The sequence below is a fragment of the Lepisosteus oculatus genome, chromosome 1 (genome assembly GCF_040954835.1).
Source record: "Lepisosteus oculatus isolate fLepOcu1 chromosome 1, fLepOcu1.hap2, whole genome shotgun sequence".
Taxonomy (NCBI): Eukaryota; Metazoa; Chordata; class Actinopteri; order Semionotiformes; family Lepisosteidae; genus Lepisosteus; species Lepisosteus oculatus.
Genome location: NC_090696.1, coordinates 53,977,957 through 53,995,626, shown reverse-complemented (window position 1 = coordinate 53,995,626; position 17,670 = coordinate 53,977,957). Strand labels below are relative to the sequence as shown.

At 37.1% G+C, this 17,670-nt stretch overlaps 1 protein-coding gene across 4 annotated transcripts in view; it reads left to right on the top strand.

Annotated features, from left to right (window-relative positions):
• The first annotated feature begins 1,130 nt into the window (after positions 1-1,130).
• Positions 1,131-17,670, top strand: part of zgc:123321 (Protein YIPF5-like) — a 44,709-nt gene continuing 28,169 nt past the window's right edge. For 3 of the 4 annotated variants that reach the window (XM_069190611.1, XM_069190613.1, XM_069190615.1), the window contains exons 1-4: positions 1,149-1,214; positions 13,816-13,917; positions 14,742-14,849; positions 15,814-15,953. In XM_069190611.1, coding sequence (XP_069046712.1) covers positions 13,889-13,917; positions 14,742-14,849; positions 15,814-15,953 — 277 coding nt within the window. In that variant the 5' untranslated portion in view covers positions 1,149-1,214; positions 13,816-13,888. Of the gene's footprint in view, positions 1,215-13,815; positions 13,918-14,741; positions 14,850-15,813; positions 15,954-17,670 lie in introns of all 4 variants that reach the window. The other variant, XM_015345338.2, reaches the window with a different exon arrangement.

The following is a 17,670-nucleotide window of genomic DNA, read 5'->3' as shown; positions in this document are numbered from 1 at the left end:
TTATTTTAACAGTTAATACATGAAATTGGACTCTGGTTCCAGTGAGGAGAAAATCAGTTTCCTCCTGTCTGTAGCTACTATTTCTAAATATAAATATATTTAGACATGTTGATGAAAATTCAGCTGTATTAGTACCAGTGATAAAGCAAAACAGTGAAACAGTGTTTATGTATGACTCCCAATGTAACTGATATCTAGGAAAAAGTCTTCAACAGCAGTGATGGTAGTTGTGTGGTTTATGTTGTCTGATAATTGATCTGTGATTGATTGTACTGTCATCAGGTGGTGCGGCTTCCCACACTTTCTGCAGGTTTTTCACTGGTAAGCTTTTGGATGATTGGCTTTGATCTGCAGCTAAGATCATACCACCAAGATCATACCAGATTGATATTTCTTTGTAGACACAGAGGGTCCCATCATGGGCATTCATCATTAAGACTATTGTCCTGGTTTGACAGTTCCAGGATGTTCTGCTTATCAAGAAAGCCCATCTCACCTGCATTCCTGAATCAACAGGGCTATTCATTAGCCAGAGTGACAACCCTTGTAACATGTAACACTTAAATCTGTCATTTATTAATAAACATAGCTGCTACAAAGTTTTCTATCTTTGTAGAAAGCAGAGCTTGAGAACTTGATCTTCTGTGTTTCTGTTTATAGCAGTAACCTCTGTGTGTGGTTTATGTGCAATTTATTATACTGTTTGTTCTGTTTAAACTTGCTTCATGGTCATTTCTGTATTAAGCTGTACTAAAGAAAAAAAACCATATATACCTTGTAATGGTGGGGATTCCCTGACCCTAAAGGCTGAAATTATCATTAATATTTATAATTTGCAGGCATAGTAAGTTGGTGTCAGGACCTGATTTTTGTATTGATTTGATTACCTCCTTATTGTACAATATAAACTTCCAAATTTAACAACCAAATCAATCTTTAAAATCAAGTTTTAAGATATTCAAAATAAAATGTTGTTATTGTTTCAAATATGATCAATGTTGTTGATAGACATGTTTTATCCTGCTCTGCAATCAGCCTATTTTAAAATGAGACCTAATGACATTTGATATGGTTATTGACATATTTCCAGTACAGATTTAGAATGTTATTAATAGTACATCCTCTCACTGCCTAAACAGACTCTCATAGTTGAAGACATTTCTACTTGCAGTGAGTAGAAAGTAGAATATTGATCCCCCAACATTCCTATAAAGGTATGAAACATTTTGATAATCTGCTTACTTTGTTGAACAGCTTAGAATAATCTTTTCTCTTCATGGAAAATATATAAATTTAATAAAACAAATATATTTATTTGCTTATCTATTTAATTTTTAAATGTATGAGGTTTAAGGTTTAAAAAATAACTAAGATAGTTTAAAAAGGTATAATGGAAGTATAGAAAGCTCATTAGGACCTAGCCAGTGGAATACATAAGACGTAAGATTGTTATACACAAAGCAGTAATGCTTTCATTTTTGATAACCAATTTCCTTTGCAATAGACCATTAATGGCCATTATATGAAGATAAAAAGAAGCATAAAAACTTTTAATAATGCAAACAGTGATGAGTAATTTTACTTAATTTTATGATGTTTTAATAGGCAAGAGCCAGACGAGAAAATGTAAAGCCTTTACATAAACATATTGTACTGGTGTCTTTAATTTCTGAGAACTTACCGGGATTTTAAGTAATCTTTAGCACATAGTGGCGTTTACTATATTTAAGCCTGCTTTCATCACATCAATGGATTTTTTGTGATTGCATATTTGGTCAAAATTTTAAAAATGTAGCAGTTTCTAATACCTATTTTAATACTTTCTAAGGTGGTACTGCCTGCTACTGTGGTACTGATTGTCTATTATTAATTGTACAACAAAATACATCTTTGGGCACACAAATGTATAGTTTAGGACATTTCTATATGTAGACCCTTTTACAAACTAAAAGGAAAATGTACTTGCAGTGTACTGTAAATTAAACTAAACAATTAAAAAGAGGGCAGCACCATGGTACAGATGCAGCCATTCAAAGTGCGCGGGCGATACCGCATTATTTTCCGGTACGCTGTACACAGTCTACCGCGAGTTACCGGTAAATACCGCTAGCAAAATAATAGTATCCAGAATTTCCGCAAGGTGGAGCTAATAAAGCTCAACCTCTCATGTTTGAGCTGTCGCCATCAAAGTCTTTAACGAAGATATTACTAATAGTATTAATAATGAATGACCTTGGACAAGCTGTAAGTGTAAACTCAAAGTATTGCCCTGGTCCACATTCCTTTTTTCATTGACCGTCTTTGTGAAAGTAACACCACAGCATTTCGCAATCACGCATTTGTTTCCAATCATGTAAAGTACAGTAATTTTTGAGAATCGATTCACCATGCCTTTCACATGCTCATAAAAGAGATTGATTTAGGAACATAAACATATTACCGTATGCAAACTGTACTGTATACAGTATGTATATGTATATTTAATGTCTTAACTGTGCCCGTTTAAGTATTGAATATTCATAATGAATTCTACCACTGAAGGGAAATTCTAGTAGCTGAGCATAAAAAGAATAGGAGCATACTGCAATGCGTGTGAAGGCCATAAACTATATTAATTTTGGAACATAAACATACAGTATATGGCTGGTCTCGGTACTTTAAAGAAAACATACACGAAACATGGTTTCATTATGACCAGAATCGGTCTTGAGATATTTCTAACTTGATTTACAGTATTTGAGAAGTATGTCTTAACACCGATACTACGTAAATACTGCTCACGTATATGTTTCTAGGTTTATATTATGCATTTCATACGGTCAAATTACTTTTGAGCAACTAATAAGAAGTGCGAAACGGAATGCCCAGGGTGTTCTAGTTACCGGGGTAAAGTTAGCTTGAAGTTCGAAAACGATTTTGGCACGCCTGTAGCGCTTTCACGAAATCTCTTAGAGTTACAAAAACACTTGCTTTGTGTATAAAATACATTGTGGATGATTTCTCAGCCTTTACTTTTTCGTTTTTATGACATTTTTTTGACCAAGCACGAATATGCTTTTGTCCATATCTCCGCAATGGAAGCACAGAACGCCTTCAAACCAAAAGCATTTTAAAGACCACGACTTGTGGATATTTCCACAGCCTTTACATCAATCTATCGGTGAGCTAATTATCTTTTTTTAAACCTCCGGTTTTTCATCGATGCGTAATTACGCACGAACTGGAACCCGGGGGACCGCTGTGTGCACACGTTCACAAAGCGAGAAATACTGTTCAATACGGCTTCATGCGAAAAACCCGTATATGACCATAGGAAGCAGAACAGCGCGGTCTCCAATTACCCAGACTGTAAGCACGGGAATAAAGCTTTGTTTGATTTCTGAAACCCTTCCTTTACGTCCTGTTTTCATTCAGGTAAGGGTCAACTATATTGAAAATACTACTGACAGCAGGAAGATTAAAATATTCTTTACTCAGCAGCTTATTAAAAACAGCTCCCATGATGTTCAAACCGATTTTTTACACAGAACACTGACACAGCTTTGTGTTCTGAATCTCTTTTTCTCTTGCTTTTATTTAATGTGGCACAATGCACTGGGATGGGGGTATTCTGTTCACAAACCAATAGCATTTAAACCACAGCACCCACAATGCTGCAGGTAAGTGTTTTGCACACTAAGCAGGTCATCTGACTATTCCCAGCTTTGTTTTGGGTTATGGAACCTTTATTTTTTTATGATTTTCTGAACACTACAGGGGGCCTGTCTGGTGTGTAAAACACTTGGTTTCAGCAGTGTGGGTGCTGTATTTGAAATGCTATTGAGCCATGAAGATGACCCACCTGTCCCAGTGTATTACCTGTAGTGTTATCTTCAAAAAATCATAAAAAATTAAAGAAAGGGGCCACAGCCACAGCAAGGTTATATAAAGTTAGGGGGCCTGTCTGGTGTGTAAAACACTTGGTTTCAGCAGTGTGGGTGCTGTATTTGAAATGCTATTGAGCCATGAAGACGACCCACCCGTCCCAGTGTATTACCTGTAGTGTTATCTTCAAAAAATCATAAAAAATTAAAGAAAGGGGCCACAGCCACAGCAAGGTTATATAAAGTTAGGGGGCCTGTCTGGTGTGTAAAACACTTGGTTTCAGCAGTGTGGGTGCTGTATTTGAAATGCTATTGAGCCATGAAGACGACCCACCTATCCCAGTGTATTACCTGTAGTGTTATCTTCAGAAAATCCTAAAAAATATAAAGAAAGGTTCCACAACCCAAAACAAAGCTGGGAAAAGTCAGAGGACCTGCTTAGTGTGCAAAACACTTGCAGCATTGTGGGTGCTGTGGTTTAAATGCTATTGGTTTGTGAACAGAATACCCCTATCCCAGTGCATTGTGCCATATTAAATAAAAGCATGAGAAAAAGAGATTCAGAATGCAAAGCTGTGTCAGTGTTCTGTGTAAAAAATCGGTTTGAACATCATGGGAGCTGTTTTTAATAAGCTGCTGAGTAAAGAATATTTTAATCTTCCTGCTGTCAGTAGTATTTTCAATATAGTTGACCCTTACCTGAATGAAAACAGGGCGTAAAGGAAGGGTTTCAGAAATCAAACAAAGCTTTATTCCCGTGCTTACAGTCTGGGTAATGGGAGACTGCGCTGTTCTGCTTCCTATGGTCATATACGGGTTTTTCGCACGAAGCCGTATTGAACAGTATTTCTCGCGTTGTGAACGTGTGCACACAGCGGTCCCCCGGGTTCCAGTTCGTGCGTAATTACGCATCGATGAAAAACCGGAGGTTTAAAAAAAGATAATTAGCTCACTGATAGTTTGATGTAAAGAGTGTGGAAATATCCACAAGTCGTGGTCTTTAAAATGCATTTGGTTTGACGGCGTTCTGTGCTTCCATTGCGAAGATATGGACAAAAGAATATGCGTGCTTGGTCAAAAAAATGTCATAAAAACGAAAAAGTAAAGGCTGAGAAAGCATCCACAATGTATTTTATACACAAAACAAGCATTCTCGCAACTCTAAGAGGTTTCGTGAAAGCGCTACAGGCGTGCCAAAATCGTTTTCGAACTTCGAGCTAACTTTACCCCGGTAGATATCAAGTACATACAAGTACAAGTCATTTTTTAAATGTTGTAGTCCGTCTTGTAAAAATGTTACGAGTACATCATCTATCAACAATTACACAGGTTCTGTTTCCATATTGCGGATTTTGGTTATGTAATCTTATTTTCTAATTTCACGTTGTGAATATATGATTTGGGCAAACAGAGCCGCATTATGGGTTGTTGTTTTTTTTTTGCAGTTTTATCTAGAACAAGCGATGCTTAAACCTTTGTCTGATTCTTGTGAAACTATCCACACGACAGTTGCAGTACCTAGGAGTTGACTTCAGTGATGTCACTGACGGGATGTTTCTAAAAATCCATCCTCTGTAAAACGTCTTCTCTAGTTGTCCTGCATATGTATTCGCTAATGAAGCTGTGTGTTCTGAGCCTGGATCTCTACATTTCTGTATGAACCAGCTTAGAGGGCTAAAGACAGCTTGTGTTTAAATTGAGTGTAAGGTAATTTATGCTTCTAAAGTCATGGTCAGCATTTATTATTGTACTGTGCTGTAAACTTGTTCTGTGCCTAGTCACATTATTTTATAGCGTTTTTATAGCGTTATCAAATCTGGTGGCGCTGTGTGTTAGTTTCCTGACTCCCATGTCACATGGTCTGTGATTGAATCCCATGGAAGTATGACTTTATTTTTTAACAAACATTTCTTTGAAAAAATGAAACGTTTCCCTTGGTCAGAGATTAAATAAAACCTCACTTGCACCAAACAAATTTATATTTCTAAATATCACAACATGATCGAATTTAAGTCTTTTTAATAACAATGAATAGTCATCTATGCATTACAAAATAAACATTTATATTGATTTGAATCGTAAACACGTGTTTAAATATATGTGTTTAAAGGTGATATACTGTATAAAAGCGCTGATTCTTATGGAATGTGTTCCGCCGGGGATTCAAAAAAAATGTTTTTTTAATCGCGTATCTAAGGAAAATTGCAGTATAACTTTGTTCATGCACAAACAGTGGCATGTTACATTATAATTTGGGTGTCTCCTCTTGCCAGAAAGCTCTAAATTGCATTTTGAGTGTGGTTTTTGACTTTTTCTAAACTGCAACCCATTAATAAAGCTGATAAAGTTTAGACTAACTGTATTCTAAACTGTATTACAACAGCACATTGGACAATGCAACGTAAATTGCAAAAATGCACTTGGAATCTGTCCAAGCCCTCCTACGAAAATTATTTAAACTGCGACACTTATCATTCATCTCTAAATAAACTTTATTTTATATAGCGTTTTAAGCGAATAGGTAATTAGATTGCTCATAAACCTAATCGCTACATAAACACAGCGTGATTGCTCTATGAAAATGCTTTTCCTTTATATTTAGGCTCAGATTTCAATTATAGATCGTATTATTATAAACTTTCTTGGAAAAATGTCTTTTATGTAAACCATGGTTGCTATTAATTCATTTAGGGCTAAAATACGTTCATTGTCTTCCAATCGAGTCAAGTTGACATTGGAAGCTTGCCACTCCTGGACTGTTACACCAATGCATTAGCATATTAAAGCGATTTCATTGAGGAGCCTAGCTACCAGTTAACACTGTACTTCCTACTTTGAAAATACCTGTGAAACCGGTTTAATTCGTCACAGCCAGCACTCCGGCAGAGAGGGGGTTGTACTCGTTAATGTCCGATGACATACAAGTGGAAAGATTACAGATTTTAATCGTCTTTTTTCTGAACCAGGGAAAATCTGATCATGTTTCTCTATAACAATAATAAAAAACTTTATTTTACATTATTTTCCATATCCCGCTTACACATCGCACGACTTTAATAAATCTATTCTTTAATAATACTAAATAAATAATACTAAAGATACTACAAAGAGGTCACTTGATTTTTGGATTAATTCCAAATAGCACAATGATCCACTGGCATCCCTGAAGTCTGTTTAGTCCATAATCTTCCAAATACAATCACTAAGCAATTATAAGAATTATACCATCCTATTTCTTTGTGATGTCCTGTGAAAACTAAACCTATTTTTATAAGGCTTTTACTCAAAAGATTTCCAAACACACAAAGCATTTGTGAAGTACTATAGTATTTCTAAAGGTTACTGGGACAACATCAATCATTAAAGCTTAACAATAAAGTTTAGATTGCTGACTATGGACTAACTACATTAACTAACTGCAATGCAACAGTAGACATTTTACAAGTAAGAATATCTGGTTGAATTCTTGCAGTTGTAGCTGTAGCGGCGAGGCTTATTAATAAGGCATAATTAAGTTTTTCTGAGCTTCCCAAATGAGGCCCCATTTCTCTGTTCATCTCTGTGGTGCAGCCACAGAAAGACTATTCATGCAGGTTGATTTAAGGTTCCTGATAAGGACAGCTCCCAAAGGGGGATGCACTTAGCTAAGCCTGGCTATCATGATCAATGGTCATCCATTGGTGCCTATCTGTCTAGGGAGTGCCAGTTGGACATCTGGACTGCATTACTAAGTGTCAGGAGTAAGTGACTCATATCTCACCTTGATCAACCAATCAGGAACTGGTAGGGCCGAGTAACCCACGTGGGACTCTGATGCCCATGGAACTCAATGAGCTGAAGTTCCTCCAGGTAAAAACAGGCAACACAGAGCTCCAAGACAAATTCTAAAGACTATTCTAAAGAGAATTCTAAGGAGAATTCCAGGAGTGCGAGACAATTCCAGGGCAGGACGGCCCAGGAGCAGAAGGCTCCCAAGGGCAGGACATTCTCGCAGCGCGCCTCCTGACCATCCTGAGACTCAGCCCGGACAACCACGGAACGGCCAGTGTGTCCGAGTGCCAGAACTTTCCTTTGTTCAAAGAGTCTAAAGTGGAGGTTGCCAGAGAGTAACCAGCAGCAGGCCTCGTTAACAGGTCGGAACTGTGGACAGCTGAATCACTATTCAGAACTAGCTCTTCATCAGGAACGAACCGGTCCTCTTCCTGACTTGCTGGGACCCACAGTCATCTTTTCTCCTGTGCACAAACTTTGCTAGTTAAAGCCAACAGTGAGCATCAGCAGCGCACCGTCGCAAGCCGCACAGCACAGCCTGGCACCGAGCCAGAGAGCGCGGATTGGACAGCAACAGCCTGCAACCGTTTCTTTGTGCCCGCAGGAGATCTGAATCCCCAGAGATTGGATGAGTATTCAACTTCAATGCATTACAGCTCGATAATTCAATTGTCATCCCAACCAGTTGATGTCAATTTAATTCCTAAGAGTTATGTACTTGTTTTGAGTATCTAATGTAGAAGTTATAACCAAGTTCATTTACGAAACGGTCTTAATGAATGATATACTGAACGTATGTCCTCTTGATGTGTAACTCTTTGTAACTGACTGAATATATATCTTTTTTATTCTGATAACCCTCTCGATAAGATCTGTTAGGTTTACATGCATATTCTATGTATTAATAAATGTATCCTCGTGTATTAGTACCTGTGTGTGTGCATTGTTTGAGTTATGTCGCATGGTTGGATTCTAAAGCCATCAAAAGAATCAACTTTGTGATTTACTGCTACAATTAATAATTGTCACAGTAAATGCCCAAACCCTACAGAACTGGTGCCTTCAGAGAGCCACTATGATTACATATTTGGCGTCCCTGAACCGGTTTTCTTACATAGCCAATTTAATGCGAGAGATTTTAAGTTTTCCAATGCAGTTCACTATCATTATACACAAAAGCCAAACCATAAACTTTGAAGCTAGCAGACTTCAAGAAAACACCTGTTGGTGTTAAATGGTGAGGTTTTATTATAATCTAAGGTATGAAAACAAACTAGCTACATTTTTAACACACTTTATAATACACAACTTTTTTGTTGTATCCCAAGTGATTTGAAGCATTTCTGTTTTAATTGAACTTCTAGAGTTATTTCTCCAATGTTTAGGAGGATATCGCCATAATAAGGGCATGCTTGTCATATGCTAAAAGAATAGCTTATAACAGGAAAGGCAAGGTCTGTTTTTTTTTTAAAACGCTCCTTTAAAGCCTGTGCCCCAGAAGGTCAATTTATGTTGAGCTGTGAAAGTGCTTTACAGTAAACACCTTGTGTAAATGGTTAAAAGCAATGATCCAGGGACCAAAGGTGAAAGGTGCAGTCGGATGTTGAAATTTGTTCCCCGTTTTTGAAAAAGTCCGACTGTATGCTGTTCCTTTTATTTACAATAAGAATCTAGGAACCTCTAGGAGACATCAACTGCAAAGTGACATGACTGAGAGCCTCTTGAGTCCTGCAGATACAGGGTACCTCATAATTTTAATGAAATCAAATGTGTACTGTACGTGTAAAACTGAAGCTGACCTAACAACCATCCCCTTTTCTGCAGAGCGTGTTTAATTACTGTTTCAGCACATCAGTTTTTTTAAAAATTTTTAAATAAAGCCTTTAGACAATTAGGAGGTACTGGTATTCACAAGGTAGAAGGTGGTGTTTTCAGAGGACTAAAGGGAAACTGTTATACCTAATGATTAAATACTTGATGAGACATTTTTTTACAGCATTGTTTATGTACAGTGCCTTGCGCAAGTATTTGGCCCCCTTGAACTTTTCAACCTTTTGCCACATTTCAGGCTTCAAACATAAAGATATAATTTTTTTATTTTATGTGAAGAATCACCAACAAGTGGGACACAATTGTGAAGTGGAACGAAATCTATTGGATTTTTGAAACTTTTTTAACTAATAAAAAAATGAAAAGTGGGGCGTGCAAAATTATTCGGCCCCCTTGCGTTAATACTTTGTAGAGCCACCTTTTGCTGCGATTACAGCTGCAAGTCGCTTGGGGTATGTCTCTATCAGTTTTGCACATCGAGAGACTGAAATTCTTGCCCATTCTTCCTTGCAAAACAGCTCGAGCTCAGTGAGGTTGGATGGAGAGCATTTGTGAACAGCAGTTTTCAGCTCTTTCCACAGATTCTCGATTGGATTCAGGTCTGGACTTTGACTTGGCAATTCAAACACCTGGATACGTTTATTTGTGAACCATTCCTTTGTATATTTTGCTGTACGTTTGGGATCATTGTCTTGTTGGAAGATAAATCTCCGTCCCAGTTTCAGGTCTTTTGCAGACTCCAACAGGTTTTCATCCAGAATGGTCCTGTATTTGGCTGCATCCATCTTCCCCTCAATTTTAACCATCTTCCCTGTCCCTGCTGAAGAAAAGCAGGCCCAAACCATGATGCTGCCACCACCATGTTTGACAGTGGGGATGGTGTGTTGAGGGTGATGAGCTGTGTTGCTTTTACGCCAAACATATCGTTTTGCATTGTGGCCAAAAAGTTCGATTTTGGTTTCATCTGACCAGAGCACCTTCTTCCACATGTTTGGGGTGTCTCCCAGGTGGCTTGTGGCAAACTTTAGACGAGACTTTTTATGGATATCTTTGAGAAATGGCTTTCTTCTTGCCACTCTTCCATAAAGGCCAGATTTGTGCAGTGTAAGACTGATTGTTGTTCTATGGACAGACTCTCCCACCTCAGCTGTAGTTCTCTGCAGTTCATCCAGAGTGATCATGGGCCTCTTGGCTGCATCTCTGATCAGTCTTCTCCTTGTCTGAGCTGAAAGTTTAGAGGGACGGCCAGGTCTTGGTAGATTTGTAGTGGTCTGATACTCCTTCCATTTCAAGATGATCGCTTGCACAGTCCTCCTTGGGATGTTTGAAGCTTGGGAAATCTTTTTGTATCCAAATCCGGCTTTAAACTTCTCCACAACAGTATTACGGACCTGCCTGGTGTGTTCCTTGGTCTTCATGATGCTCTCTGCGCTTTCAACAGAACCTTGAGACTATCACAGAGCAGGTGCATTTATACAGAGACTTGATTACACACAAGTGGATTCTATTTATCACCATCAGTCATTTAGGACAACATTGGATCATTCAGAGATCCTCGCTGAACTTCTGGAGTGAGTTTGCTGCACTGAAAGTAAAGGGGCCGAATAATTTTGCACGCCCCACTTTTCATTTTTTTATTAGTTAAAAAAGTTTCAAAAATCCAATAGATTTCGTTCCACTTCACAATTGTGTCCCACTTGTTGGTGATTCTTCACATAAAATAAAAAATTTATATCTTTATGTTTGAAGCCTGAAATGTGGCAAAAGGTTGAAAAGTTCAAGGGGGCCGAATACTTTCGCAAGGCACTGTATGATCTGTGTATCTCAGCTGAAAAGCTGAGATAAAATAAGATGTATGCATCTTAATAACTGGACCTCAAATAGCAGACCTTATGAGCAATACTGTGTGTATTTATTTAAAATATTTATAGCTCCTCTGGAAGGTTGTTGGGGGAAAAAAACCTCACTAGCACCAAACAAATTTATATTTCTAAATATCACAACATGTTCGAATTTAAGTCATTTTAATAACAATGAATAGTCACCTAGGCATAACAATATAAACATTTATATTGATTTAAATCGCGTTTAAATTGCCTTTATTTAAAACCCATAAATAAACCTGATATTGTTTAGACTTTTAATTATTTAAAACTGTATTACAGCAGCACAATGCACAATGCAACGTAAATCGCTTTCTTTGTCTTCTGTGTAATAATGTTCACCTCTCTGTCCAGCAAATTAACAATAGTAATAATAATGAACTTTATTGTATATGGCGCCTTTAAAGGTGGCTCCTCAAAGCGCTTTACAGGTTAAAAACAATAACAACAATACTTTTGGGCTGGGCAAACGATTTTTTTTTATGAAATACAAAATCAGATATAATGATGTGTTCCGGCTTAGACATTAAAGGAAGAGCATAACACATGGGCAGCGTAGAGGTCGGCTCTGGCTTTCACATCTACTGTATACACTGCAAGTACAACCCCCTCTCTGCAGGAGTGCTGGCTGTGACGAATTAAACCGGTTTCACAGGTATTTTCAAAGTAGAAGCAGGCGAGATTTCCAGCGAAAGACACCTCCCCCCCCCTCAAAAACCCAGTAAGTACAGTACTAGTTAAGAAAGGCGAGGCTCCTCAATGAAATCGCTTTAACATGCTAATACGTTGGTGTAACAGTCCGGGCGTGGCAAGCTTCTAATTTCAACCTGACCACGGCAAAAGGAACCTTTCTTTCATTGGAAGACAATGAACATACTTTAGCCCTGAATGAATTAATAGCAAACATGGTTTACATAAAAGCCCTTTTAGCCTTTGTCACTAATGAAACAAAGGTCACTAGCCTTTGTCACTAATGAAACCACTAAATAAAGACATAAATATAAAAATCTTAAGATTTTTAAAATACATGACTTTGCTAAAATTTATTTGAAAATAAAAACGATTTCAAACGCCAGGGGAGAGAGAGCAGGGGAGGGATGTTGGTTTTGCATAAGGGGCGGGCTATGGAAATGAGGTCTGTTTGGGAATGTGGAGTTACATGTTCTGGCTGTTTGTGAATTATCGTTGTTGAGTATGGAGTGTTGAGGTATTGATTTTGTGTAATGCGTTATGTTGAAAATTGAGGTGGATTTTGTCTATGATAAAGAGGATAAACTGGGATGGGAAGAGGGTTTGGTTTTGCATAAGGGGCGGGGTTATGATAATTGGATGAATTTGCGAGAGTATAATGGTTTGATATATTTGATTTTGTACTGTGGTCGTTATCTATGTTTGTGGTTGGTATTATGTTTATATGGTTGTTTTTGTTGGTTGGTTGTTATTATGGTTATTAATAATACGATCTATAGTTGAAATCTGAGCCTAAATAAAAAGAAAAAGCAAGTGATTAGGTTTATGAGCAATCTAATTACTTATTCGTTTAAAACTCTATATAAAATAAAGTTTATTATTAATTTGCTGGACAGAGCGGTGAACATTATTATGCATAAGACAAATATAACGAAATCTGTGTACGCTGTAAGGTTTTTACTTCTTAAACTTTTAAAATACACGTTTCGAATAGAAAGAAATCCTCTTCCTGGTACAGTCGCATGAAGAGAGAGGCGAAACAGCCCTACACAGCCCTGTCGCAGTACACAAATATAATCATATTGTTATTAAATTCTTTAGATACGTGATTCCATATTATATTAGCAGAAAAGCTTAAAACTACCACTTTTTCACACGCTATTTCACGTTAGTTAAATTTAATTTATTTATATATTATATATTTATATCTCTGACCAAGGGAAACATTTTTTCAAAGAAATGTTTGTTAAAAAAGGAGTCATAGTTTTAGGGGGATTCGATCACAGACCGTGTGACATGGGAGTCAAGAACCTAACACACAGCGCCACCGGCAAGGTCACATGCCGGCTGCTGAAAAAGCACTACAGAAACATTATCGACAGACAATGTACAGAGTGTACTATTCTTGTGTTGTGGTACATGAATATAATTATATCGTTATTAATTTTGTTACATACATGATTCCATATTATATTCCCTTTTAATCAAATTCTAAAAGTATGCTTGTTGACTAAGGTATCTCTTTAGTTAAAGACTTCGATGCTTAAAATGTTTAGGGAGAAATGGAATACTGGTGTGTATTTTTTCTTTAAAGTACCAAGACCAGCCATATACTGTATGTTTATGTTCCAAAATTAATATTGTTTATGGCCTTCACACGCTTTACAGTATGCTCCTATTCTTTTTATGCTCAGCTACTAAGATTTCCCTTCAGTGGTAAAATTCAATATCTACAACGGGCACAGCAAAGACGTTTACTGTAAGTCTTTCTACGACAGACCAACGGACCACGAGTGCCCCTGTCAGTCAACCAATCATGTACCGCGGTACCCCGCATCACCTTGCGTCACGATGCGCGAAGCCGTAGCCAATTACCTCCGGTATGTGTCTGTACCGCACACTTTGAATGGCTGCATCTGTACATTGGTTAGCATTGCTGTCTCACAGTGCTGGGGCCCTGAGTTCAATTTTGGACCTGGGGTGCTATCTGTGTGGAGTTTGTATGTTCTTCCTGTGTTCTTGTGAATTTCCTTTGGGTGCTCCTGTTTCCTCCTACAGTCGAAAAAACATATTGGTAGGTTAATTGGCTTCTGTGATCATTTGTCTTGTTGTGAGTGTGTGTTTGTCTTTGTCTATCTTTAGATTAATTGGCATCCCGTTCAGGGTGTACCCTGCCTTGTGCCTGTTGTTTGCTAGGACAGGCTTCAGCTCCCCCAAAAATTTCATTTGGAAAAAATGGTTAGAATGGATGGAATATCAAAGAGTTAAAAGTCTTGTTATTGAGAATTGTTGTTTGCCTACTAAACAAAGTTTCTCTGAAATTTTAAAATTTAATTGACCCATCCATAATAACATGTTCATGTTGTATCTAATTAACAGGAACATTCTCTAGTGATACTCTGATACATTTTTCCAAAAAGGAAGTTTACTTTTTCTGTCTTTAAAATGCTCCTTGAATGCATTTTGCTAGGCTTTTCTAAAGTTTTGTATTAGGAATTGTCACTCTTCTTACTAAATGTAGCAGCAAGTTTAATTTTTAAACATTTTTCCATATGTGCTTCATTATGATACTAAGGTTATTTATGTCATGAGATACAGAATACAGGGTCTCTACAAAGTAATGCTTTTTTAAATGAAGTTAATTGAAAGGGAGCTCAATGTTGAATTTACAGTTTATGTCATCCTTAATACAATTTTTTTCCAGAATGGAAGACCTTCAAAAGTTTGATCAAGACTTTTACCACTCAGGTTTTAATATTGATGGACAAGATAACTATACCTATGATGCTTCAGGCCAGCATTATCAAAATGAGTAAGAAACCAAGTTTACTTTTGTGCCAAGTATTTGTAAACAAGTATTTTAATAATAATACTACTACTAATAATAATAATAATAACAATAATAATAATTGCTTACACTTATATAGCGCTTTTCTGGACACTCCACTCAAAGCGCTTTACAGGTAATGGGGAGTCCCCTCCACCACCAGCAATGTGCAGCATCCGCCTGGATGATGCGACGGAAGCCATAGTGCGCCAGAACGCTCACTACACATCAGCTATCAGTGGGGAGGAGAGCAGAGTAATGTAGCCAATTCATAGATGGGGATTATTAGGAGGCCATGATTGGTAAAGGCCAATGGGAAATTTGGCCAGGACGCCGGGGTTACATCCCTACTCTTTTTGAGAATTGCCCTGGGATTTTTAATGAATCCCAGGGCGTTTAATGATGATTTAATGATTTTTAATCCCCATATATTTGATATATTTTACATTTTTTTCTCTAAATAGTTTTAGCTTGGTGTTCTGATTTGACAAAATACAAATTTTAAAAGTAATTTTTATTGATAGCTTAATTAGTTAATAAGTTCAGTTTAGTTAGTTTAGTTCAGTGTCTGCTAGTTTGTGTGTATGTTTGGCTCACTTAAGAGGCATAGGTTGGAATGAATATATTCTGTACAATGTATTTTCTATGGCTAACTGTAAAATATAATACATTGGATTGAATACATTCTTTACATTTTATGCATTCAAATTTATTTTAGTTTGATTAATTTCTTTATATTAATCTACAATGCACACCTGAAGAAGGCTCCACTGCTAAAACACAAAGCTCCCCAATTATTTAAACTTACAACAGATCTTTAAATACATTTATTGAGTTAATGTCTTACAAGTAAAGCAATCTGCTTGACATTATATTCCAATCATATCATATTGGAATATAAGCAATAAAGCACTCTTAATTTCTGATTTTTTTCTAATGTATTATACAGTGGCTGTGGGACACCTTTACCAGAAGAGTATATGCACTCTGAAATGACTTATACTGGACAGATTTTACAAGCCACAAAGCATGTGGGATCAACCTATACTGGAACAGATACTTTTGACGATGAACCTCCATTACTTGAAGGTAAAAATATTTTGAGGTGTTTTTTTATTTATTTTCTTCCAATACATATCTACAGGAAGAGTTTCAAAATGTTATGCTCCAGAGCAGAATTTACTTACTTTGCTAAAAATTAGATTTCGAAAGGCTGTTGAGGAAGTTCCCAGTAAAATTTAAATTCTTAAATCATAGACATTGAACCCTCAAGGAAATAAGTGTGTATATGGACAGAAAATGTGTTACTAACTAGAAAACAACAAGTAGAGATAAGGAGGTGAATACTCTAAACAGGGTGAGTACTCACCCAATTAGAGTATTCCTATCAGTAGGGTATTCTTACTATACTGTATATCAATGGTTTATTCACATTTTCTAGATTTCTAGATCCTCGTTTATTCAGTTTTTCTGAGGATACCAAAGTAGGAGAATGAGTGAACACAGCTGCAGGGACAAGGCCTATTATTTCACTTAAAGCTTTCTGATAATCTCTGTGTGCCTTGACCAACCAGTCTGTTGCCTCTCTGTGCAGGTGCAGAGGAATGTGTCTAAAGAGGCTTCTCCAATAAGGGATATTGTAATGCTGTATAAAGTCTAACAATATAATGATGAATAGCGCAGATGGGTTCCAGCAAGTATCCAGTCTGTTTTTTTCCCAGAACCACAGGCTAAACGTCACTATCCATCACCCAAAGGAAGGTCCACTGTAGCAGTAGATACAAATGAATAAAAGGCACAAAAAGTGTATTGTTGGAGAATTTTACTTTAATGATTGAAGTCTGGTTAGGACTTATTTGATCGATTTGATAAATGCCCCAGAAGCACTGAGTCGTTTTGGAGGAAGGAGAGGTTTAGGATTGTTTTGGAAGGAATTTAAGAATAACGGACTATTGGATAAGGTTTATGTATGTAGTGTGCTCTCACGAGGCACCAGTTCTGTGGGTTTGGGCATTTACTGGGACAATTATTAATTGTAGCAGTAAATCACAAAATGATTCTTTTAATGGCTTTAGAATCCAACCATGCGATATAACTCAAACAACGCACACACACAGTTACTAATAAACGAGGATACATTTATTAATACATAGAATATGCATGTAAACCTAACAGATCTTATCGAGAGGGTTATCAGAATACAAAAGGTATATATTCAATCAGTTACGAAGAGTTACATATATCAAGAGGACATACGTTCAGTATATCATTCATTTAGACCGTTTCGTAAATGAACTTGGTTATACAGTGCCTTGCGAAAGTATTCGGCCCCCTTGAACTTTTCAACCTTTTGCCACATTTCAGGCTTCAAACATAAAGATATACATTTTTTATTTTATGTGAAGAATCACCAACAAGTGGGACACAATTGTGAAGTGGAACGAAATCTATTGGATTTCTGAAACTTTTTTAACTAATAAAAAAATGAAAAGTGGGGCGTGCAAAATTATTCGGCCCCTTTACTTTCAGTGCAGCAAACTCACTCCAGAAGTTCAGCGAGGATCTCTGAATGATCCAATGTTGTCCTAAATGACTGATGGTGATAAATAGAATCCACCTGTGTGTAATCAAGTCTCTGTATAAATGCACCTGCTCTGTGATAGTCTCAAGGTTCTGTTGAAAGCGCAGAGAGCATCATGAAGACCAAGGAACACACCAGGCAGGTCCGTAATACTGTTGTTGAGAAGTTTAAAGCCGGATTTGGATACAAAAAGATTTCCCAAGCTTCAAACTTCCCAAGGAGCAC